Source organism: Giraffa tippelskirchi, chromosome 5, assembly GCF_054371585.1.
Source record: "Giraffa tippelskirchi isolate mGirTip1 chromosome 5, T2T-mGirTip1v1.2.pri, whole genome shotgun sequence".
NCBI lineage: Eukaryota > Metazoa > Chordata > Mammalia > Artiodactyla > Giraffidae > Giraffa > Giraffa tippelskirchi.
In genome coordinates, this window is record NC_137279.1 from 180672519 (window position 1) to 180697775 (window position 25257).

The 25257-nt window shown below is 42.6% G+C and overlaps 1 protein-coding gene and 1 long non-coding RNA gene across 3 annotated transcripts in view; one reads left to right on the forward strand and one right to left on the reverse strand.

The window, feature by feature from the left end:
* MACF1 (microtubule actin crosslinking factor 1) overlaps positions 1 to 25257 on the reverse strand; it is a 350958-nt gene that overhangs the window by 135875 nt on the left and 189826 nt on the right. The window contains exons 17-32 of one of the 2 annotated variants that reach the window (XM_081492100.1): positions 24392 to 24520; positions 23626 to 23703; positions 22875 to 23036; positions 21706 to 21810; positions 20999 to 21094; positions 19660 to 19791; positions 17053 to 17205; positions 12782 to 12936; positions 12259 to 12385; positions 11669 to 11852; positions 11060 to 11229; positions 5036 to 5214; positions 4213 to 4351; positions 3074 to 3267; positions 1892 to 2054; positions 1034 to 1117 (exon numbers count right to left, since the gene is read on the reverse strand). In XM_081492100.1, coding sequence (XP_081348226.1) covers positions 1034 to 1117; positions 1892 to 2054; positions 3074 to 3267; positions 4213 to 4351; positions 5036 to 5214; positions 11060 to 11229; positions 11669 to 11852; positions 12259 to 12385; positions 12782 to 12936; positions 17053 to 17205; positions 19660 to 19791; positions 20999 to 21094; positions 21706 to 21810; positions 22875 to 23036; positions 23626 to 23703; positions 24392 to 24520 — 2250 coding nt within the window. The remainder of the gene's footprint in view (positions 1 to 1033; positions 1118 to 1891; positions 2055 to 3073; positions 3268 to 4212; positions 4352 to 5035; positions 5215 to 11059; positions 11230 to 11668; positions 11853 to 12258; positions 12386 to 12781; positions 12937 to 17052; positions 17206 to 19659; positions 19792 to 20998; positions 21095 to 21705; positions 21811 to 22874; positions 23037 to 23625; positions 23704 to 24391; positions 24521 to 25257) is intronic. The other variant, XM_081492101.1, reaches the window with a different exon arrangement.
* On the forward strand, positions 205 to 24506 carry LOC145506761 (uncharacterized). The gene is made up of 3 exons (XR_014054310.1): positions 205 to 288; positions 18358 to 18599; positions 21896 to 24506. It is a non-coding gene; the product is annotated as an uncharacterized LOC145506761 (long non-coding RNA).

Genomic DNA, 25257 nt, shown 5'->3' on the forward strand with positions numbered 1-25257 from the left:
AACTTCCATTCTACTGGGAAGGCATATGATAAACAAATCAATATAGAAGAATCTCAGGTCAGTTTCCTTTAAAGACCTTATCAGAGAAATAGGGAGTAGGGAGCCAGATCTTGCATAGCCTGATAAACTATAAAAGAATTTAGAATTTCAGTATGAGTATGACATACTCATAGCTTGATAAACTATAAAAGAATTTAGAATCTCAGTATGAGTATGACAAGAAGTCATGAGACAGTACCGAGCAGGAGAATGACAGCATCCAATCTATCAGGTTTCAGCGATGGCAAGGTACACACTTCCCTCACATTTTAGTATCGCTGAAATTGGAAAATGTCTCACTTGGCATTTGCATAATTGGTGGAGTTTCCCCGTTTTGGGCAGTGCATAAAGTAATGCGGGTCATAATCAACAGTGTTTGAGGTTCCATGACATGCATGCAGTACAGTCTTACAAAGTGAGTCTGGCTACTGTGTGGGAAAAGAGCCTGAGTGGGCAGGAGCACACGTGAGAGAGCAGCTCAGAGCACTGGAGCAGCTCCAGAAGGTTCTTCACTTAGAAAGGGGGGTGGGAGGGGCGGTGAGGGGTAGTCAGATCCGGGAAACACGGCAAGATGGACCCAACTAGTTCCCAGACTACTATTAAACATAAAGTTTCAGGTGAAGAGAAGCGTGAAGAATGACTCTTTGGGCTTTTTTTGCCTCAGCAGTAAGGAAAATGATGACACTATTTCCTGAGATATGCAAGACAGTGAAAAGTGTGTTGAGAAGAAAACCTAAACATTCTGTTTTTCACATGGCAAGTTTGAGAGGCCTGTCATTCACCCATTCAGGAGTCAAATGTGGACTCCTCGAAACTCATCTCTTGTCTGGTACCTCTCTGAGCATCCCCAAATATGTGCCATGACAAACACACACCTGCATTAACTTAAAGATAGAACAGAAGAGATCTGCTTGTCCAAAATCAAAACCTCCAGTGACACGCAGATCTTCAAGCTGGAGACTATTTATGTTACTTTTAGGACTGGTAGCATTACCTTTACGATGGTGGAGTACTGCTGGGAAAATTTCTGACACTGGTCCAGTTTCGTCTGATTTCTTTCAATTTCTGCAAACAGCTCCTAGGAACCAAAACATCATAACTTTTTATCATTGTCTTTTTATCATCACTGAAACAGGTGAGCATTTATTGTGTTCTAAGGCAGTGGTTTTCAAACCTTAGCTGTGTCAGAATCACCCAGAACACTGGATAAAACATAGATTGCTGGGTCCCACCTCCAGAATTTCTGACTCGATAGATTTGGGTTCAAGTCTGAGAACTCTCATTTCTAACATGTTCCCAAGTGATGCTGAAGCTGCTACTCTGGCTGTCAATACTTTGAAAATCACTGTTCTAAGTAATTTACACGTATCATTTCATTTAATCCTAACTACAAAAACCTTATGAGGGCAGTTGAACAAATAATGGACTATATGCATTTTACTGCTGAGGAAAGCAGAACACTAAGAAATTAAGTAATTGGTTGAAGTTCTCATAGTAAGTAAGGGAGTCAAATAAAAAAAAAAAATCCCTCAAAATACCAACCTATAAAAACAGCTTTGAATGAAATAATTTTCTTCAACTCATAGCTTCCCTGGGTTTTCATTTCCTATATTCTAATTCAAGCAAAACAAAATGCAATATTGACCATCTAGTGCTTTCAATATATACTCATGGGAACTCAGGATTGCAAGGAGCCTTCCAATCTTGGAAGGCCCTAATGCAAAACCAGTATCTAGTGACCATTCTGCTTGAACCCTTTTCAGAAGAGGCTCAGAATGTCTTGATATTTGGGGGAAAGTTAACTGCTAGTTGCCTCCCCCTGCGACTTCCACTGGGCCATGGCCACACCCACCGTCTGCTGGCTGAGCTGTTCGGAGAGTACTCTGCTGTCCTCAGCCTGGCCTGGCTTCATCATTTCCTGTTGGGCAGTGGTTTCCTCAATCCATTTGATGAGAGTTCCATGGCAGGCTCGGTAATCTGCCAGGACTTCCTGGATACTTTCTAGCTCAGATTGGCTGCAGAAGCAAAGGGAAACTGCTATCAGATATCTTGGTATAAATACAACTAAGTAAACAAGGCAATTTCCTCTTTAGCCCAGCCATGCCTCCAGTTGAGCTTGACCACAGAGGAGGACATCTTTATTTTGAGGGAACAGGAATGCAACACTGCGTGGGAGCTATGCATGCACCCAGCACTCTGTGGGTGAGAAGTGAGGAGAAACCAGGCATGCCCTGCTGACCTGGAAACTGCTTTGAAGCTTGGCATCCTGTGATAATCCTTGTCAATTTTTTCACCTATGTTGCCAAGGATTACTGGGGTTGCCAATAAGGTAGTACTGCCTGTACACTTTGGTATCCTGGTGACAGAGGACCTGTCAGAGTGTACAGCCATGATTTATGACTCACTGTGATTTCTTGGGGAGAAAAGTCGGGGTAGAGTAGGTGAAAAATAGTAGTTACTGTTAATTCCAGTAACAGCTTCTTATACCACTTCTGTTAGTCTAACTAGCCTTGGGATAATAATTCAATTATAGAGAATTAATCCAAACTTACATTAGTCTCTATCACCCCCTCCCTATATATTTTCCTAACTAGCCTGGCCTCAGGTAGGTGGTTTTCTGTCTTTCCTATTCAAATCAGTCATCAAAAGCAGAACCTCAAGTAACAGATAAAAACACTAAATTAGCAAATGGAAAGGAAGCAAGAGATTCTGCAAAGCCCCACTATGAATAATGACTCATATTAAGCATCAAAGCTAGGGAATTCTCTGGTGGTCCAGTGGTTAAGGCTCTGTGCTACCACTGCAGGGGACGCAGGTGTTCCCTGGTCAGTGAGTGTATGCTTATTTAAAGGCAGGAATCAGTCAGGATGGGATAGAAATTAAGTGACAGTGTGAAATTAAGTGACAGTATATATTCTGGACAACATTCTGACCAATCTCTGCCTTTACATAAGCATACACAGAAACAACTCTATTTTCATTTAAAACCTAGTTTCTGAACCCTAGAGAAGACAAGGGTGGGGCTGGCACTCACCGGGTCTCGAGCTGGGCAATGACCCGGTGCCAACGGTCCTGTAGCTGGGAACCTTTTTCCTGACAGCGCTCCACATCCAGGTTTCGCTCTGGGGTCAGACGGCTCAGCTGCTCGGCCACCACCTTGGCCTTGCCAATTTCCTCATCCAGGACTGAAAACACTGAATTCTTGTCCTTCGCGTCACTGAGCCAGTGCTATAAAAGCATAAGCAGAGCGACAGGTTAAATACGCTCCACGACAAAAAGGACTCAGACTAAGGAGCAAAACAAGCTCATTGTCTACAGCTGGCGCCATGTGACATCTGTGACTCAGAACCCAGACGCTACAGTGTTTGCGCCAGAAAGGCCTCCAGAGTCCTCAGGCACACTAGGCAGCCAGTAGCTGCTGCTGCTGCTGCTGCTAAGTCGCGTCAGTTGTGTCCAACTCTGTGTGACCCCATAGACGGCAGCCCACCAGGCTCCCCCGTCCCTGGGATTCTCCAGGCAAGAGTACTGGAGTGGGATGCCATTTCCTTCTCCAGGGCATGAAAGTGAGAAGTGAAAGTGGAGTCGCTCAGTCGTGTCCGACTCAGTGACCCCATGGACTGCAGCCCGCCAGGCTCCTCCGTTCATGGGATTTTTCAGGCAAGAGTACTGGAGTGGGGTGCCATTGCCTTCTCCGCAGCCAGTAGAGGAAAGTGCAAGAACGAGTGTTTGAAACCTGACTCCACCACTTATAAGCTATGAAACCATGACAAGCCACCGAGCCAATCTGAATCTTGGTATTCTATCTGTACACAGAGGTAAAAATCCCTCCTTTAGCCCCCTCACAGAGTTGGCTGTGAGCATCAGAGGAGGTAAGAGCTAAGTGATTTACAAACTTACAGCATAACCATTGATTGTATCCAATTAAACTATGACTTTACTGGGGAGAAAAGGGAAAAATTAAATAGAAAAGCATGGCCCTTTATCTCCCTTTTGTAGTTAGACATAAGTCTTGATCCTCTCTTCTTCAGACCCACATAAAAAGACATTAAATATAATATTCTGCCCAATTCGAATGCAAACTTAAATCAGTGGCATGACATTCAAACCTGCATTTCTCTGCTAACCCCAAGCAATGAGTATGTTAAGTCAAACTAGGAACTAGGAAAAACCAACCCGTAATGTAGACCGATGGGACTCCAGAGCTGAGAGATCTGCTGGTACTGCTTCTTCTTGACTCAGCTTGATTTCATAACCTTTGACTAAGAGTTCAGCATCCTGGATGCTACGCACTATAACATCGATTGTCTTCAGCCTGCGAGGATAAAATCACTTCCATTAATATATGCATTTTAAGAGCTGGGCTTCAGACCTGGAGCACTACCAAGAGATTCACCTATTATAACTGTCAAAATCAACTTCATCATTACTAAATGATGACAAGGTTTCATAAAAACAAGCAGAGGATGTGTACTGCCAATTTAAGCCAATTAAAATACAGTTTGGGGGACACTGGGACACACACACACACACGAGTGCACATGGTGGGGGTCTCCTAAGAAAACAGAATTGAGGACAGAAACCCACTCAAAACCATGAAGACTCTAAGATCGCCTCAAGGTCACAGGCAGGGATGTGTGGGTAGAGGGAAGACCCTCAAAGCCTAATACTCAGTTTGGATAAAAATTTTTCTTTCTTTGGCGCCCCTTTTTCTGTTTTAAAAAGAAGTATCTAATCAAACAGAAATGAGATTCAAAATAGTCATAAAACTGCAAATCAACTCCCCTTCTTCCCTTCTGTATTCCCAGCATTTGTTCATTGCAGCCCAAATGAACCCACTCCATGTTATTTGGAACTAAAGCTAAGGTCTCTTTTTATGAGTACAAGCTCTTCAAGACCTGCAATCTCTCTGAATTTCTCATGAAACATTCCAGGCACTTTTTTCCCCCCATCTGAATGGAAAACATTGCCCTCTTGACCCAAATTCTCACTCACTCACTTGTTTAAATAGACAGTGGATAGACCATACACATGGTCCATTTTCTCCACCAGCAGATTGAGTTCTGAGCGCAGAGTTGGGACACTGGAACCAGATGGGGACTGATGGAGAAAACTGTTGCATTTCATGGAAAGAGCATCCAAGTCTGCCCTCAACTGCTGCAGATCCTCTTGGGTGCGCTATAAGGAACAAGACATACAACAAACACAGAGACAGAAATGAACCAAGAAGTTAGCAAGAGGTCCTTGTTTAGAAAACAAAATATCAGAAACAGACCAAATGTCATATATAGGAGAATGATGGAATAAACCAGGCAACACCAGTAAAGGCAGAGCAGGGCAAAGAATACAAACAAATAAATTCTGAACACAGAATTGACTATAGACATATCTTCAGTATAAAGACAAAAAGAATTACATTAAACTCTAGACAGTAGGTTTGCTTTTTGTAATACTATGAGCTAGCAGTACTGAAACCATTATCTGTACATGTTAGAATTGAACAATAAGTAAATTTACATTATGGATAACGTAAAGGAGGTTTTTCAGCCTGGGGGAAGGGAGTTACAAATATGGAAGAAAAGAGAGGTTAGAATAAGCCCTGAGGTATTGGATGAATATTTGTGGTCACGTGTATGCTATATGCCGAGCAGGCCCAGAGTAGACACCCCAATAAAAATGAGCACACTCAGCACCCAATCTTGGTTCCTAAATAAAGGGACCTAAAGAAAGCAAGGAGAAGGCAATGGCAACCCACTCCAGTACTCTTGCCTGGAAAATCCCATGGACAGAGGAGCCTGGTAGGGTGCACTCCATGGGGTCGTTAAGAGTCGGACATGACTGAGCGACTTCGCTTTCATTTTTCACTTTCTTTCATTGGAGAAGGAAATGGCAACCCACTCCAGTGTTCTTGCCTGGAGAATCCCAGGGATAGGGGAGCCTGGTGGGCTGCCGTCTACGGGGTTGCACAGAATCAGACACGACTGAAGAGACTTAGCAGCAGCAGCAGCAGCAGCAAAGAAAGCAAGACTCCGTGGAGAGACACTGATTCTAGGGTTGGGGCTGGTAAAAGCAAGAGGAAGCAGGAATTGTTGAGGAGGGAGGTGCTACAAAAAGGGCAATTATAGTTATTCTTGGTGGTCTGGTGGTTAGGACTCTGCACGTCCACTGCAGGGAGCACAGACTGCATCCCTGGTCAGGGAATTAAGATCCTGCAAGCCAAATGGTGAAGTCGAAAACAAACAAAAACAAAAAAAGACATTTATTAGGTCTACTAAAGAAATTTCAATTAAGGTCTTAGATAACAGTAATATATTCAAGATCAGTGTTCATTTCCTGATTTTAATCACTGTCCCGTAGTTATGTAAGAGACTATCCTTGTTTTTCGAAGTATATAGGAGTAAAGGAGCACCATGTCTGGAAGTTACTCTCCAAAAAAAGGTTATTATTTTTTCTGTATATATGTAGAAGAAAATGATAAAGCAAATGTAGAAAAATGGTAACATTTTTGGAACCCAAGTTAAGGCTATATGAGAATAAAAACTTTTCTATATATCTGAAACTATTTCAAAATAAATTTTTTTAAAAAAAGAAAAGCCCTTTAGAAGAGCTCAATATTAATCTGAATTTCTTTGAATGCTCTCTTTTGCAGGGACAAATAGATTTTGAATGACTGCAGAAAAGTAAAAAAAAAACACTTCAATATAAAAATTACAGGTTTATTTGACATGCCTCTTTTCATACTGTTTATGGGGTTCTAGATGCAAGAATACTACAGTGGTTTTCTAATGGCAGAAAGCGAAGAGGAACTAAAGAGCCTCTTGATGGGGGTGAAAGAGGAGAGTGAAAAAGCTGGCTTAAAACTCAACATTCAAAAAACAAAGATCATGGTAAACTCCCATCACTTCCTGGCAAACAGATAGGGAAAAAGTGGAAACAGTGGCAGATTTTACTTTCTTGGGCTTCAAAATCACTGTGGTCGGTGACTACAGTCATGAAATTAAAAGAACCTGCTCCTTGGAAGGAAAGCTATAACAAACCTAGACAGCATATTAAAAAGCAGAGACATCAGTTTGTTGACAAAGATCCATATAGTCAAAGCTACAGCTTTTCTGGTAGTCATGTACAGATGTGAGAGTTGAATCATAAAGAAGGCTGAGAGCCGAAGAATTGATGCTTTCAAACTGTGGTGCTAGAGAAGACTAGAGAGTCCCATGAATAGCAAGGAGATCAAACCAATCAATCCTAGAGGAAATCAACCCTGAATATTCATTGGAAGGACTGAAGTTGAACTGAAGCTCCAATACTTTGGCCACCTGATGTAAACAGCTGACTCACTGGAAAAGACCCTAACGTTGGGAAAGACTAAAGGCAAAAGGAGAAGGAGCAGCAGAAGATGAGATGGTTGGATGGCATCATCAACACAATGGACATGTCAGTCAGCTCAGTCACTCAGTCGTGTCTGACTCTGTGCAATCCCATGAACTGCAGCACGCCAGGCCTCCCTGTCCATCACCAACTCCCGGAGTCCACCCAAACCCATGTCCATTGAGTTGGTGATGCCATCCAACCATCTCATCCTCTGTCGTCCCCTTCTCCTCCTGCCCTCAATCTTTCCCAATATCAGGGTCTTTTCAAATGAGTCAGCTCTTCACATCAGGTAGCCACAGTACTGGAGTTTCAGTTTCAACATCAGTCCTTCCAATGAACACCCAGGACTGATCTCCTTTAGGATGGACTGGTTGGATCTCCTTGCAGTCCAGGGAACTCTCAAGAGTCTTCTCCAACACCACAGTTCAAAAGCATCAATTCTTCGGCACTCAGCTTTCTTTAGAGTCCAACTCTCACATCCATACATGACCACTGGAAAAACCATAGCCTTGACTAGACGGACCTTTGTTAACAAAGTAATGTCTCTGCTTTTTAATATGCTGTCTTGGTTGGTCATAACTTTCCTTCCAAGGAGTAAGCGTCTTGAGTTTGAGCAAATTCCAAGAGATGGTGAAGGGTAGGGAAGCCTGGCATGCTGCAGTCCACTGAGTTGCAAAGAGTCGGAGACTGAACAGCAATGAACAATGACATGACTCACACAGCCTCAGATCATTTTTGACCAAAGAAAATTAAACTGGGCTCTCATCCTTCTCTCAAGGCTTAGGAATTACTGAGACAGTTGAGAAAACTCACTCCTCCTCATTAGGCATTCCTTTCCATTTCCTTTAAGCCCTTAGATCAAATCTAATATTCTTCACAGAGCTCTCTTGTGACACCCTAAGTAGAAATGTTCTAGTAACATTCTACAGTCATACAGCAATATTTGCTTGGAAATCTGGAGGTACAGTAGGTATTCTCTTATGACATCTCTTACACTGATACCTCTACCTGTGACTTTAACCTTTTGCTTTTCTTTAACACTATAAGCCAAAAGCAAGGACCTTTGGCTTACTTTCTTTGCATGCCCCCTAAAACTTAAAAAAGCAATTAATATCTGCTGCTTTTACATCAAGAATATCACCTTACATTTTTATAGCATTTTACTTTTCCAGGAGGCTCATGGCATGTACCGTAGCACTTAATTTTCAAAATTTCTGTGACTCATATAGTTCAGTTCAATTCAGTCACTCAGTCGTGTCTAACTCTTTGGGACCCCATGAACTGCAGCATGCCAGGCTTCCCTGTCCATCACCAACTCCCGGAGTTTACCCAAACCCATGTCCATCGAGTCGGTGATGCCATCCAACCATCTCATCCTCTGTCGTCCCCTTCTCCTCTCGCCTTCAATCTTTCCCAGCATCAGGGTCTTTTCCAATGAGTCAGTTCTTCACATCAGGTGGCCAAAGTATCAGAGTCTCACCTTCAGCATCAGTCCTTCTAATGAATATTCAGGACTGATTTCCTTTAGGATGGACTGGTTGGATCTCCTTGCAGTCCAAGGGATTTTCAAGAGTCTTCTCCAACACCACAGTTCAAAAGCATCAATTCTTCGGCACTCAGCTTTCTTCACAGTCCAACTCTCACATCCATACATGACTACTGGAAAAACCATAGTTTTGACTAGACAGAGCTTTTTCGGTAAAGTAACGTCTCTGCTTTTTAATATGCTGTCTAGGTTGGTCATAACTTTCCTTCCAAGGAGTAAGTGTCTCTTACTTTCATTGCTGCAATCACCATCTGTAGTGATTTTGGAACCCAGAAAAATAAAGTCAGCCACTGTTTCCACACCTATTTGCCATGAAGTGATGGGATTGGATGCCATGATCTTAACTTTCTGAATGTTGAGCTTTAAGCCAACTTTTTCACTCTCCTCTTTCACTTTCATCAAGAGGCTCTTTAGTTCTTTTTTGCTTTCTGCCATAAGGGTGGTGTCATCTGCATATCTGAGGTTATTGATATTTCTCCTGACAATCTTGATTCCAGCTTCTGCTTCATCCAGCCCAGCATTTCACATGATGTACTCTGCATATAAGTTAAATAAGCAGGGTGACAATATACAGCCTTGACGTGCTCCTTTTCCTATTTGGAACCAGTTTCTTGTTCCATGTCCAGTTCTAACTGTTGCTTCTTGACCTGCCTATAGATTTCTCAGGAGGCAGGTCAGGTGGTCTGGTATTCCCATTTCTTTAAGAATTTTCCACAGTTTCTTGTGATTCACACAGTAAAAGGCTTTGGTGTAGTCAATAAAGAAAAAGTAGATGTTTTACTGGAACTCTCTCACTTTTTTGATGATCCAACGGATACTGGCAATTTGATCTCTGGTTCCTCTGCCTTTTCTAAATCCAGCTTGAACATCTGGAAGTTCGCAGTTCATGTACTGTTGAAGCTTGGCTTGGAGAATTTTGAGCATGACTTTGCTAGCATGTGAGATGAGTTCAATTGTGCGGTAATTTGAGCATTCTTTGGCATTGCCTTTCTTTGGGATTGGAATGAAAACTGATCTTTTCCAGTCCCGTGGCCACTGCTGAGTTTTCCCGATTTGTTGGCATATTGAGTGCAGCACTTTCACAGCATCATCTTTTAGGATTCGAGATAGCTCAACTGCAATTCCATCACCCCCACTAGCTTTGTTTATAGTGATGCTTTCTAAGACTATCTTGACTTCACATTCCAGGATGTCTGGCTCTAGGTGAGTGATCACATCACTGTAATTATCTGGGTCACGAAGATCTTTTATGTATAGTTCTTCTGTTTTTTCTTGCCACCTCTTCTTAATATCTTCAGCTTCTGTTAAGTCCATATCATTTCTGTCCTTTATTGAGTCCATCTTTGCATGAAATATTCCATTGGTATCTTAATTTTCTTGAAGAGATCTCTAGTCCTTCCCAGTCTATTGTTTTCCTCTATTTCTTTGCATTGATTGCTGAGGAAGGCTTTCTTATCTCTCCTTGCTGTTCTTTGGAACTCTGCATTCAAATGGGTATATATTTTCTCCTTTGCCTTTAGCTTCTCTTCCTTTCTCACCTATTTGTAAGGCCTCCTCAGACAATAACTTTGCCTTTTTTTTTCTTGGCGATAGTCTTGATTACTGCCTCCTGTACAGTGTCACGGATCCCCATCTATAGTTCTTCTATGGATGGAGGTTCATACTATCTCCATTTTCTAAGAAAGGAAACTAAGGATAAGAAGTAATTTGCACAGGAGCTTCCCTGGGAGTCTAGTGGTTATGCCTTTGCCTTCCAATGCAGGGGGGTGTGGGTTGAATCCCTTGTTGAGGAGTTAAGATCCCACATGCCTCATGGTCAGAAAACCAAAACATAAAACAGAAGCAATACTGTAATGAATTCAACAAAGACTTAGAAAAAAAAGATCCACATCAAAAACATCTTCAAAAAAAAAAAGAATTTGCTCAAAGTCACAGAGAAAAGTGTACATCAGAGACCATAGCAGAATCTGAGCCTTTCCATACTATTTGTGGAGTCACATGACTGACAGTAACCATGTCACAGAATATAACATACATGTAACGGACAGAGTGGAAAGTAGCAGCTCTACTGAGCAGTCTTAGAGCACCCACCTTGCTCTAAAGGCTTACCTCTTGTTCTGCAATCCTTAACGCATTGTCTTGCCGAGCATCTTTGTCAGTCCTAGAGCTGGCTGGGGACTGAATTCGCTGGATTAGCCTCTGTTCACACTCCTCCAGGCGCAGCCGGATATTCTTCAGCTCTGAAATGTACATCTTGGCCACAGTTTCCTCTTTGTCCTCTGTGAATGCACAAGCACAGATCATTAAGCACCACAACAGAGATCAGCAAACCTGAGAACGACAGAGTTACCTTAGATAGGGTACCACTGGTTCTAGCAGAGCTGATACTCTGTGAATGAAAGCAAGGCCTATTATATGGGGAACCTTCTGCCTGTTCCCAAACTCCCTGCATTATATACTGATCTTTAAGGTCCAAACACATAATTTCCACAAGAAAATGGGATAGATTTATTAGCAATAATGAATAAAATACAGCCTTTTCTTCCATGATCTGATTTTGAGAATTCATCTCTATGAGTTATTCACTATATCAAGTTTTTCTAGCAATGCAAGAGGTAAAAAAGGGGTGATAATACTTTCTAGGTGGTATGAAGGGTCGAGCAGCACCCTTCAGGGCTCCCATTCCACCTTTCCTCTCCCTCTTCCCAAGGCACACACCATTCTCCATGGACTTCATCAGGTGCTGGAAATGGGTTTTACACGCCTCCACCTCCTCTTCCAAGCGAAGACGGTCAGCCACTGAGAAGAGGGCCGAGTCACGACTCTCCTGCAGAAAGTCTTCGTAGTGGGCCTGCAGATTCTTCATAACCTGGTGGTACTCCCCAGGTGCTGAGGAGCGGAGCTGCAGAGAAAAAAAAGGAGGACATTTCAATGGAATGGAAATGTAGTACAAAATAGTGCACAAAGTATATTTATAAACATGTTGATTTTTCACAAATTGAATTTGTCCATGAAATCAGTATTTGGATCAAGAAGCAGGACATTACTAGCATCTCAGAAGCACTCTGTGCCCTCTCACATGTAAACCTTAATGATGGCTAATTCACCAGTATTCTCCTATTCCACACATTTATCCAAAAGGTTTTAGTTTCTAAGATCCTCAAGCCCCTAACCCTGAAACAGTATCCCTGACTCCATTTCCCACTAATTGGATAAGGAAGAGTCTCACAGTAATAGGAAAAACTTCCCGGTGAAAAAATAAAACCTGCCAATAGGCTATAAGCCTGGGTTAAAACTTCCGTAATTACCTTTTCCAGATTCCAGGTCTTTACAAGGTCAAGGTCCTTCCTCAGATAGTTCCAGGAGATAAGGCTTTTGGTGTTGACATGTAGTTGATGCCAAAGGGCCATCACCTTCTGATAAGATTGCTCCACCCTACAAACAACACAAAACCTCCCTATAGCTTTTCTTAGGCCTGAGGTCCACCCTAGAGACCTTCTAAGGGAAAAAAATGTGATTGTCTCAGCAGAACTGAGCAGAGAAAGGCAACAAGTTAAATACTGACAACACAGGAATCTTTAGACCTAAATTAACTGATATCCTCAAGCACATATTTAGCAATCTCATAAACGTTACCTGAATATATAGATAATATAATTATGAGACGTCAGAGTGGAAAAGCAATGACAGACAAAATAGAGACAAAATATCTCCATTTGAAATTGTTGGAAAATTACAACAATGCTTAGAAAGCAAACGCAGATTCATCCTTCCATCAGTTCACCCGCAAAGGGCAGAGGTGGAAGCACAGGGTGGCAGCTGGGCCAGTACCTGCTGGCCGTCTCCATGGCATCCTTATTGGGTGGGGGGATGAGGAAGCAGACTGACGGCACCATTGCCTCGTTCCCTGTGGGGCTGATCACTTTCCACTTGGTCCTCTGTGAGTTATCTTCCAATACACACTCATCATTCTTGCAAATAGTGATCTGAAGAGACAAATTCACAAGTTATTGCTAATGGATAAACAAACAACCTATTATTACCTGGTGCCTGATCCCAAGGCTATGAAATCCTTAAGGAAAAATCAGTTTGGAGATCTTTATCACCTAGGGAAAGTTTCTGATTTTGACAAAAAGATAATGTGTATAAATATACAACCCAGGGATGGTTGCAACATGAAAGAAATAAATGAAACAAATGTTTATTAAATGCCTGTTACATGTCGAATAACTCAGATATGAAAGTTATATGGAGACTGTAAGAGCTCCAAGAACAATCTCTCTGTATCCACAATGAACATGGTAAAAATTAAAGGGACATAATACAACTTTGCTTTTGTGATACTTCCACATCCTCCCTTCCTGTCACCCCACTCAAATCCCTGAAACGTTTAAGCATTTGAAATCATCGGCTCTTTCTCTTAGGACAAAGGTAACCAATATTTAAAGAAAACCACAGGAAGAGGTCATTTGTTCTTCGGCACAACAAATATTTATTGAGCCTGCTATGTGCTTGGAAGTATGCTAGGCCACGAGACATACATATCCCACACATTCTGATGTGCTACTTGGTTACAAAATTGTGTGACAAACTTAGTTTACCAGGGAATGCATGGAAGGCCAAAGACCCGGTCTTCGGAAGAGGGGTAAAGAGATTATTCAAGACTCTGAAGCCACATTAAGGAATTCAGCCTTTCTGAAAAGAAACAGGGAAACTGCCCTGGTGGCCCAGTGGTGACGACTCTGTCTTGCAGTGCAGGGAGTGCAGGTCCAATCCCTGGGCAGGATTGGAGTGCAGAACCCACATGCCTCGTGGCCAAAAAACCAAAACAGAAAACAGAAAAAATACTGCAACAAATTCAGTAAAGACTTTAAAGTGGTCCATGTGGAAAAAAAAAAATCTTGAAACATAAAATAAATAAGAACAAATGGAGAACTGTTGTAGGACTTAGGTAGGTGAGTGATTTTTTTTTTAAGATCCTGCTGGTGGTAGGATAAAGAATACATTGAATGGGAGGCTGATGCAATAATCCAAGTGGGTCTGATTTAGGTAGAAGCAGCAGGGATAGAAAGAAGAATCAGTTGAGTTCAGTTCAGTCGCTCAGCCGTGTCCGACTCTTTGCGACGCCATGAATTGCAGCATGCCAGGCCTCCCTGTCCATCACCAACTCCCGGAGTCACCCAAACCCATGCACATTGAGTTGGTGATGCCATCCAGCCATCTAAACCTCTGTCGTCCCCTTCTCCTCCTGCCCCCAATCCTTCCCAGCATCATAGTCTTTTCCAATGAGTCAACTCTTTGCATGAGGTGGCCAAAGTATTGGAGTTTCAGCTTCAACATCAGTCCTTCCAATGAACATCCAGGACTGATCGTCTTTAGGGTGGACTGGTTGGATCTCCTTGCAGTCCAAGGGACTCTCAAGAGTCTTCTCCAACACCACAGTTCAAAAGCATCAATTCTTCAGCACTCAGCTTTCTTTATAGTCCAACTTCCACATCCATACATGACTATTGGAAAAGCCATAGTCTTGACTAGACAGACCTTTGTTGGCAAAGTAATGTCTCTGCTTTTAAATATGCTATCTAGGTTGGTCATAACTTTCCTTCCAAGGAGTAAGCGTCTTTTAATTTCATGGCTGCAAGCAACATCTGCAGTGATTTTGGAACCCCAAAAAATAAAGTCTGACACTGTTTCCCCATCTATTTCCCATGAAGTGATGGGACAAGATGCCATGATCTTAGTTTTCTGAACGTTGAACTTTAAGCCAACTTTTTCACTCTCCTCTTTCACTTTCATCAAGAGGCTTTTTAGTTCTTCTTCACTTTCTGCCATAAGGGTGGTGTCATCTGCATATCTGAGGTTATTGATATTTCTCCCGGCAGTCTTGATTCCAACTTGTGTGTCTTCTAGCCCAGCATTTCTCATGATGTACTCTGCATATAAGTTAAATAAGCAGGGTGACAATATACAGCCTTGACGGACTCCTTTTCCTATTTGGAACCAGTCTGTTCTTCCATGTCCAGTTCTAACTGTTGCTTCCTGATCTGCATACAGGTTTCTCAAGAGACAGGTCAGATGGTCTGGTATTCCCATCTCTTTCAGAGTTTTCCACAGTTTATTGTGATCCACACAGTCAAAGGCTTTGGCATAGTCAAGAAAGCAGAAATATATGTTTTTCTGGAACTCTTGCTTTTTCAATGATCCAGCGGATGTTGGCAATTTGATCTCTGGTTCCTCTGCCTGTTCTAAAACCAGCTTGAAAATCTGGAAGTTGATGGTTCACGTATTGCTGAAGCCTAGCTTGGAGAATTTTGAGCATTACTTTACTAGCGTGTGAGATGAGTGCAATTGTGTGGTAGTTGAGCATTCTTTGGCATTGCCTTTCTTTGGGACTGGAATGAACACTGACCTTTTCCAGTCCTGTGGCCACTGCTGAGTTTTCCAAATTTGCTGGCATATTGAGTGCAGCACTTTCACAGCATCATCTTTCACGATTTGAAATAGCTCAACTGGAATTCCATCACCTCCACTAGCTTTGTTCGTAGTGATGCTAAGGCCCACTGGACTTCACATTCCAGGATGTCTGGCTCTAAGTGAGTGATCACATCATCTTGATTATCTGGATCATGAAGATCTTTTTTGCACAGTTCTTCTGTGTATTCTTGCCACCTCTTCTTAATATCTTCTGCTTCTGTTAGGTCCATACCATTTCTGTCCTTTATCGAGCCCATCTTTGCATGAAATGTTCCCTTGGTATCTCTAATTTTCTTGAAGAGTTCTCTAGTCTTTCCCATTCTGTTGTTTTCCTCTATTTCTTTGCACTGATCAATGCAGAAGGCTTTCTTATCTCTGCTTACTGTTCTTTGGAGCTCTGCATTCAAATGGGAATATCTTTCCTTTTCTCCTTTGCTTTTCACATCTCTTCTTTTCACAGCTATTTGTAAGGCCTCCTCAGACAGCCATTTTGCTTTTTTGCATTTCTTTTCCATGCGGATGGTCTTAATCCCTGTCTCCTGTACAATGTCAGCAACCTCTGTCCATAGTTCATCAGGCACTCTGTCTATCAGATCTAGTCCCTTAAATCTATTTGTCACTTCCACCATATAATCATAAGGGATTTGATTTAGGTCATACCTGAATGGTCTAGCGGATTTCCCTACTTTCTTCAATTTAAATCTGAATTTGGCAATAAGGAGCTCATGATCTGAGCCACAGTCCGCTCCCGGTCTTGTTTTTGCTGACTGTATAGAGCTTCTCCATCTTTGGCTGCAAAGAATATAATCAATCTGATTTCGGTGTTGACAATCTGGTGATGTCCATGTGTAGAGTCTTCTCTTGTGTTGTTGGAAGAGGGTGTTTGCTATGACCAGTGCATTCTCTTGGCAAAACTCTATTAGCCTTTGCCCTGCTTCATTCTGTACTCCAAGGCCAAATTTGCCTGTTACTCCAGGTGTTTCCTGACTTCCTACTTTTGCATTCCAGTCCGCTATAATGAAAAGGACATCTTTTTTGGGTGTTAGTTCTACAAGGTCTTACTTGAGGGATATTTGTGTGTGTGTATGTATGTGCGTGTCCAAGTTGTGTCTGACTCTTTGTGATCGCGTGGACTGTAGACACCAGGCTCCTCTGTCCATGGGATTTTCCAGGCAAGAATAGTGGAGTGGGTTACCATTTCCTACTCCAGGGGATCTTCCTTACCTAGGGATTGAACCCACGTCTCCTGCACTGGCAGGCAGGTTCTTTACCACTGCGCCACCTGGGGAGCGCAGTGAGGGGTGTTTCTTTACAAATGCTGACTTGGTAATCCTACTAGCTGTAGGAAAAGAGGAGAGGAGTCATGGATCTCTCTAGGATGCTAAAAAGCCTCATTTCTAGCCACTCTTAGGCAACTGGGTAAATAATGATGTCAGTTACTGAGGCAGGGAGCAGGTCAAGATTGTAGAGTTGAGGCTTATGTTTTTAATGACAGATTTGAGCACGTTTAAGTTCTAATAACAGAACTCTTATCATTTGACCTTTCCTTACTCTCATAACCCTAACCGAAGGCTTCCCTTGTCCCTTGCCTCCCTTTGGAGCAGGAGGTACCCTCCCCACCTCCTCACCTCGATCTGCCTGTAGTCACAGATGGCCTTCACAGAAATGGTGCTCTTTAGCACGTGGTCAGGACTGCGTGGCTTTAGCTGAACAATGGATTTTGATCTCCCAACAAGACTGGCAACGGAACTCTTGGATTGTATAAGCTGCTCCTTTTCATCCTACAAAACGAGAAGAAAACCAAAGAGACATTAATGTTGCTCCTCGGGAGACTTGAGTCAACAAAGAAAACTGAGTGCTCCACTCCCTCTGAGAACGTCACTTCTCGGTTAAGTAGGGATCCTTGGTGGAGCCATCTTAGAAACACAGGGATAAAGAAGACAGGAGAGGATGCTTCTGTCTGCTACCAAGTGCATTTGTACTCAAATTTTGCAGCTTTCTCCCTGTGCAGTTTTCAATGAACCATAAAGCCACATGCAAAAGCAAATAATAAATAAAACAAAAAAGAATTTCTAGCTGCCAAACACAGCTAACAAAGGATTTTGCCAAATAAGGTTCAGAGAACATGGAAGTTAAAAACAATGATAATAACTAGGTTGTGGTTGTTATTATTATTATTCAATTTCTCACTGACAGAAGCCAGCTCTTGCCTCTCTGCTTAGGAGAAGTTAGAGTTATGTTCTTTTTATTTTTTTCTTTTTTAAATAATGTTATCTCCCAAGCTCTAATAGAAATACTTTACTTTCTTAGATTGAATCAAACTTCTAGAGAAAGATCTTAGTCTTCAACCAACAACCTATAAATCAAAGTTGTTGGTGAAGGTATTGTGATAAACAATTTAGGGTTTACCTTTTGGAGTCTTGCTGTGCTGTATTTATATAAATTTGATTGATTTGAAAGAGATCTCATGCAAAATTGAAACTCTCAAATCTCTGCAAACCCAATTTTCTTAAAAACTAATGAACTTCTTGTCAACAAAATTGGTAGCAATCTACTACCAATTCCATTAGAGAGTAAAAGACAACCTTTATCTATTAACCAGGATGTTTCGAGCTCATTTTGACATATTAAAAAGTCCCCAGAAGAGGGCTTTCTTGGGATGGAAGTAGATGTGATGAGGGTAAAGAGTTAATAATGTTAAGAAATGCCATTAAAGAATTAAGAATATGCAAGTAGAGAAAAAGAAATGCTTAAACAAACTACCTGTGCCTGTCCCCGGGAGCATGATTGGAAGAAATACAACTTTAACTTATTAGTTAAGAGAGAGGAATGGAATATGTCAGGGAGACAGCCACATTGTTCCATTCTTGAGAGCTGGTCTACCCATTTCAGTTTCCTTGCAATAAAGATGTCAATTTCTGTCTAACCCACAGCCAAACATCTCAAGCTCCAGAGACCAAGTGCTCAGCGTGGTACAAGGTCTGAAAAGAACCAGAAGCCATGACAGATGCTCCCGAACCTGACGGACAAGCAGCGGAGCAGACCCAGGTGACTCCATGCCCCGATGACGCCGCCAACTCGATGCCCCTGACCTGGAGAGGAGGGAGCAGAGCAGCGACCCTCGAGAAGAGGAGATAGGACAACACCTGCAGAGGAGTTACCCTACGACAGGAAGGTACTCTGTGGGAGGGAGGAGATAATAGCCAAGGATTATTATATTCCTCCTTCATACTTGATGTGCCTCCGAGAGAGACACTCTAGAGACATTGGAAAAGTCAGGTCTTTATCCTTCATTCCAAATTAATTCAGTTAACAAATTATTTGCTCAGGTGAAACCACTGAGCCTAAATTCATTCATAGCTTTACAATACCTGAAAGTATCTTTTTTTTAATCAATTAATGTTCAAAAATTCCCAAGTCTCACCCATGCGAAAAAAAAGAAAATGACACTGTTTGGGTTATTCTGGTTCCCTTACTTATAACTTGTTACTGAAATGTGAGACTCCCCTTGGCTTCTCACAAAGGAAAAGTAATTTCCCTATTAAATATATATATCTTAATTTGAGGTGTAATTTGAGCCCCATCTTGTCAACTATATAATATATGGTTAGTAAGTAGTCTGCTGCTGACTTTTACTACTGACACCACTGAAGGAATAGTTCATTGGACAACATAAACTTGATTTGGATTAAATCCTGCTTGCAAAACTATTTTTAAAAAGTTAATACTGCTACATAAATAAACTGGATAGATACTGTATTACATCTAAATAAGATATTAATGTTGCAAATATCTCATTGTTACCAAAAGAAAATTTCCAAAGGAGGAAAAATTTGGCTCGGGTTTAGTTCATTGGTATTTTAATTCTCTTTGCACAAGAGAGTGAAAAAGAATTTGGTGTCAGCTAATCCCATCAACCCTGTTTTTCATGCTCTACACCCCATCTTTGGCTCCAACTACTGAATTAAAATAGGAACAATGCAAAGAAACAGTGATGAACACGATGTGGCTCAGGGGCACACGGCTCGGCCCTTACTTCAGCAGCATACCCAAAAGACTCTTACTAGCAACTTCTTTAAGAAAAGAGAAAAAGAACAACAGTGATTAAACTCCAATCAAGTGTGAGCCAAACTTTACAGTGATGACCCGCAGCCCTGGCGCTTTCAAGGATATGAACAGCAGCAGCTGACAGGGTTTACTCTGCTTCCCAGAAGCAGTCATCCCACTGATGCAACACCCACCATGGAGTCCTGCAGCAGGTCCTCCAGGCGGGATAAGCTGGTGCTGTGGTCGCAGGAATACTTCCGTTTGATGGAATCTTGGAGGTTCCTCAAGAATGACTCCAGGTCTCGAGCATCACTGAAGAACTGCGGGGTAAGAGGGAAGGGTACCCGGCGCTCAGTGCATCCTGATGCCAGTCGGAGAAAGAACAACCCCACTGTTCCGGCTGATTAGACAGTCCTGGATCACAAAGGCCAGGCCAGGGAAACAGCAGGGCTGGCTGCCACAAAGTCCACTGAACCCAATACAAGAGTTAGTCTGCTTCACCCTTCAGAAACCACTGCTCTTTCTCCTTGTGTGCTGGCCAGTGACAGCACTTGACTGTCAGGTCTACTTCATGAAAACCATAGAGGTCGAGTGATCACATGTTTCAATTTACTGATATGATTACAAAATGACCAGGAAGCTTATTTAATTAGGAGCAAATCCAAACAGAGATAATGGCTTATTTCCTCCTCCCACCCTCACGTGAAAACCAGCAGTATGTTCTTGACGTGGTGATAGACTGATGAAGAAAAAAAAACGGTTCTGATATTTTACAGCCTCTTCCATCAGGAGGTGGAGTCTATTTTTATCCCCCAGCAAAGCCCTCCCCAAGCTGGGCTTGCTTTAGCCAGTGGCACATTAATAAATGTGACAGCAGAAAAAAGTACCTGTGCACTGGGTCACACCTTCTCTGGCTGCTTGTGGAACACAGCTACCGTTTCCCACTCCAGTTTACTTCTTGTTTCCCTGCTACCCTCTACCTCTGAAGTCATTTTATTAACTGTCATGTGCCACTTGAGCCTCCAGGAAAATCAAAAACAGACAGAAAAAAATTTTTAAAAGGATCCAGTAGGACAGCCTACTGGATGCTAGAGAGTTGCATACTGATTTGTCACCCCAGTCTACTGTCTGACATGGAGTGACACAATTCGCGACCAACCAGCCCCCAGCCTGCCTGCCAACTGCCTGCAGCTGTGTTACCCAGGCAAGATGAGAAAAAATCTTTAGCTGAGCCTAGCCCAAACCACCAGACCAGAGTCTCTCAAGCTAACTAATGGTTGTTGCTCTAAGCAACTAACTTTTGGGGTCATGGTTTGTGCAGCAAAGGTTCACTGACACAATGTGTTTTTAACCTCACCCATCCTGTGTGCATGCTTGCAGGCACATGCCAGCACAGGCAATCACACTTACAGTCTCTTGCCTGAATGAAAAAAGGTATCCCCTCTGATGAAAACAGATCCATCCCCTCTGATGCTCATGTGCGTGCACACGCGTGCACACACAGACACACACAGACAGCCCAGGTACCTGAAAATAAGCAGTATTCTCTTTCACGTGCTGCTCAACACACAAGCACAGCTGCTTCATCCACTGCAACTGGGACTGGACAGCGGCGCTGTAAGCCTGCAACGACCAGGCACACGGACAGAAGAGCATGGGTTTAACACAGCTGCCACATATGTGCGATGCACTCTTCCATTTACATTTCTACTAGTGCCAGAGGCCAACAGAGGATACATGAGATACTTGGCTGGCATCAGCTCAAAGCTCCCCACAAAAAAGAGACCTGTCTTTTATCCAACATGGTTTTGTCAGAAGAGGTTACATAGAAAAGGCCTCTTCTACACTCAGTTGCAACTAAACGATGGGGGCCACAAACCCCAGGCCTAAGTCAATCCCTCTGCAGCCTCCGCTGCCTCTTCCCTGGCCACAGGCACCACACCCAAGAGGCAGGATATGTCTAGACAGTTATGTGAAAAAATATGGTTCAGGTCACTTTCCCCACAAAGTCAGGAGTTGATATAGCTTCTGGTGTTTCTCACAGTGTCCTCGTCAGACTATTATCACAACTCTCTGTGGTCTTTAGGGGGCTAGGGTGAAAAGGGAGAAGACCTAAGATGCATGATCCTTGATGCTTCCTCCAGGCCCCTCAGCAGAGCTAAGTCTTTGATGTGCACACTTGTATAATTACAACCTCTGTGCACTTGACCCTCACACCCACAAGTCACACGCACCTCCACAGTCTGCTTGGCAGGGTGGTTCTCAAGGGACAGTAGCTCGGCTGTATCTTGTAGAGACCGAAACACGTCCTGTTTCTCCTCTAGTTCCATTGTCAGCTCCTGAAAATTGAATTCAGCTTTATTCAATAGGTGCTATTAAGGAAGGAGTAGAAATAAAAGCTGTGTTCCCTACCCTACTTTACAGGAGCCTGCAACCCAGGGTTAGTGCCAAAATGAGATGCATGAATGGTATGTGCCAGAGGATTTCAGAGAAGAGCAAAAATGCTGGAATCACTGGAGAATGACTCACAGCAGATACGGGACCTGAGCCAGACGTGAGTAAGCAGGGGAATACAGGAGAGGCTGAAGGCAAGAAACGAGGGTACGTGGCTGGAGTGGAGGGTTCACGTCAGCACCCACTGACACAGCACCTGATCTACACAGATGACTGGCTGGCTCTAGGTTCTGTTAACACTTTAGGTCCCAGTTTAGAGGCCAGCTCTTCTCTGCTGCTCGATATTGATCCTTGCTATCAGATTTGACCTTTTCTCCCTGATGCTCTCTGAGCACTTTCCTTATGTCTCTATCATAGCCTAAGTTTCATTCTTATAGATTATTTACTGTATTACAGTATCGTTTCTCCTTTACTGCAGAAGAATCATACTTCAGAGAATTCAGAATTTATAAGAAGCCAAGAATACACCTCAGTTAAACAATATTAAGCCTTGTACTATATTCGCTTACTAAATGTTACTTAGCCTTTTACACAATCCTTTGAAGTGTCACTATTATCCCATTTTACAGAGGTCCAGGGAGAGTAAATGACTTGCCAAGGTCACAGAGCTAACAAGCAGAGGAATAAGAATTTCACTTAAGGTCTATCTCGTTCCAAAGTCTATAACCTTGACCACAAAGTTAAATTGCTTCTAAAATGATTCAATTTGCAGACTGCTGCTCTCATCACCCAAGAAACTGCCTTTCTAACTACATTCCAAATAAATTCACTCTAGAGCTTGATTTCCCCTCTCTCCATATACACTTTTCTCACAGGAACAGATGTATTAAGCAGGGTCCCTATTCTATCTAGCAAAATGCAAATCCCGAAACCCAGGCTCTCAGACCAGCCCCTCTGGCTCCTTCCGCTGCTGTTACCAAATATGACAGGTCTGCTGTGCTAGACTCACAGAGAAGTAATTTTTCTTGGCTGAGATATTGGGATTGTTGTCACTCCAGTCATATGCTAGTTCCTCCTCCTCCTTCTCATTCAACCAGATCAACTCAGCTGTAGCTCTCGAGACAAATTTATGCAGGCTCTGAAGGTGCCTCATCCGGAAGCTAGAAGTTTCCTAGACAAAGGAGGGATTACAAGGTTAGACTGTCAGCCTTTCATCTATAGAATATAGCACATTCGACATCAAAGCAAAGAATAGCTGAGGAAATGAATTTAGCTTTGCTTTTTAAATCTCTGGGTGTTTCTCCACAGTTTTAAATGTAGTACAAGTTTGGTATAGGACTCCCGTGTCAATCCTAGCTGGAAGTGAGAACATGCCAGGCCTGTGTGGGGCTTGGTGGATAAAGAATGATCCTGGGCCGGTCCTACTCTGCACAATCTTGAAAGACAAGGATGAAGAACAAACAGAAGAGGGGTCCCTGTCCTGTCAATCTCCAACTTTGAGTTTTGATGGCTCAAGAGCACACATGGCCACTGCTTTGGTGAAGCATAACTAGGATAAGCTCTACTTAAAACTTTCTGGGGCAGTGGTTTCTAACCCAAGAAGAAAACCGACAAAAATGTTATGATACATATGAACAACTGCGCAGGAAACAATATAACCTAATACACAGAAAACCAAAACGGGCCCAAACCAAGAGCCTTCTGAATTAGGGAATCACACTCTCCATGAACAGAACAAAACCAAGTTAGTCAAAACTCACCTTCAATTTACAATACTGTGTCTCAAGCTTTCCAAGAGTTTCAACATAACTGGTATGGAAATTTTGGGACATTTTTCCCTGATAAGAAAAGAATGGGATAAAAATATATTAGGGAAAAAGTAAACTATATCTATGGTATGATTTCAACTATATAAATATTACGCCTGCACACAGACAGAGATTAGTTACTCTGAGAAAACAGAAGCTTGGACAGTGCATCTTTGGGCGAGATTTGACAGCTCAGAGCAGCACTGAGTGTGGACAGCCTGGCAGAGTAAGCACACCCGACAGACCTCATGGTCTTCTGCCTCCAGTTATTCTGGGAGGTTTCTACGCACAACTATGCCTGCTGATTCCTCAAACTACTTAGATGCTTTTTGGAAGAGGAGACTTGAAATTTAAAATGGGAAAACACAAAAGAGTGAGGGAGAGGAGTGACCGAGGAAACAGTTTTGCTTGCCAGCTCTCTACTGCAGGTAGATGGGCAGTGGAAAGAGCATAAACTTTTGGATCCAAGGGCCTGAGTTTGGAAACTGCATTTGCTACTTACTAATTTTGACCTTAGCTTTCAGTATCACTATTCTTTTCAGTAAAAAGAGGTTTGTAAAAAACACCTTTCCCGCAACGTTATTTCAAAAAACCAAGAGATACTCCATGTGCAAAAGGGATTTGTGGTCAAGTTTCATGTACAGGGATAGCTGTGCCATATACTGCTCCATTGCACAGCCACCCTAGCTGCCCATAACGGAGTCTGAATGCCTCGCACCTCGTACAGCCTGGCCTCTTTGACACTTGAGCCCAGTTCTTCCACACTGGCGTGGATGTGCTGCTGTGTTTCCAGCTGCAGCTCCACACTAGGCAGGTCATTGCCCCACTCTGCTCGCTCCAGTTTCATCTGGGGAAAAAAATTATGAATATAACTTATTGCTAAGTTGGCAGAAAATGAAAACTGTCAGCATTAGTTTGGACAATGTGGCTGTGGAGAGGGGACTGGCAAAAAGGACATCTAAACCGTCTCCATCTTGGCCTCTTACAGGAAAGTACGTTATGACGTACCCTCAAGGAGCTGAAGGATAAACCCCATCCCTAAAAGCAGCAGCAGCAGCCTTTTACTGCTGCATGATGGGAATATATCCCTGAATTTACCAACAAGAAAGGTGTCCCCATAGGCTGAAAGGCTTAACTTTACAGTTTAGGCATTTCCCTTTACGGAGTCTCTCCATTTCACAATCAGAATGGAAATAAGAAATAAATATTCATAAATACTAAGCTCCATTCATGTCACCAACTATGGGCTAATGGAAAGTAACTATAAAAGAGCTTGTCTTTGAGTATTTTTATTTGTTGGTACAGGGGGAATATGTCATCAGAAGATGGGAAGAATTTCATGGAAAACAAAAGGGTTAGAGGGTAAGAGGACGACGTCGAACTTGAACCGTTACCCTACAATACATGCGAATACTGCCCTTAGAACTGTGACAGAGCAGTCTTGCTCACACTTCAGAGCTGACACAAAAACAACAGTGAAGCAGCAGCTCCCCTGCAATGAGGGAATTTGGAAAAGATTCCTGAGGTTTACAGGCTCGGCAACGTCTCCCACCAGCTCCCACGGAGAGCACAGTCAGCTGAAGG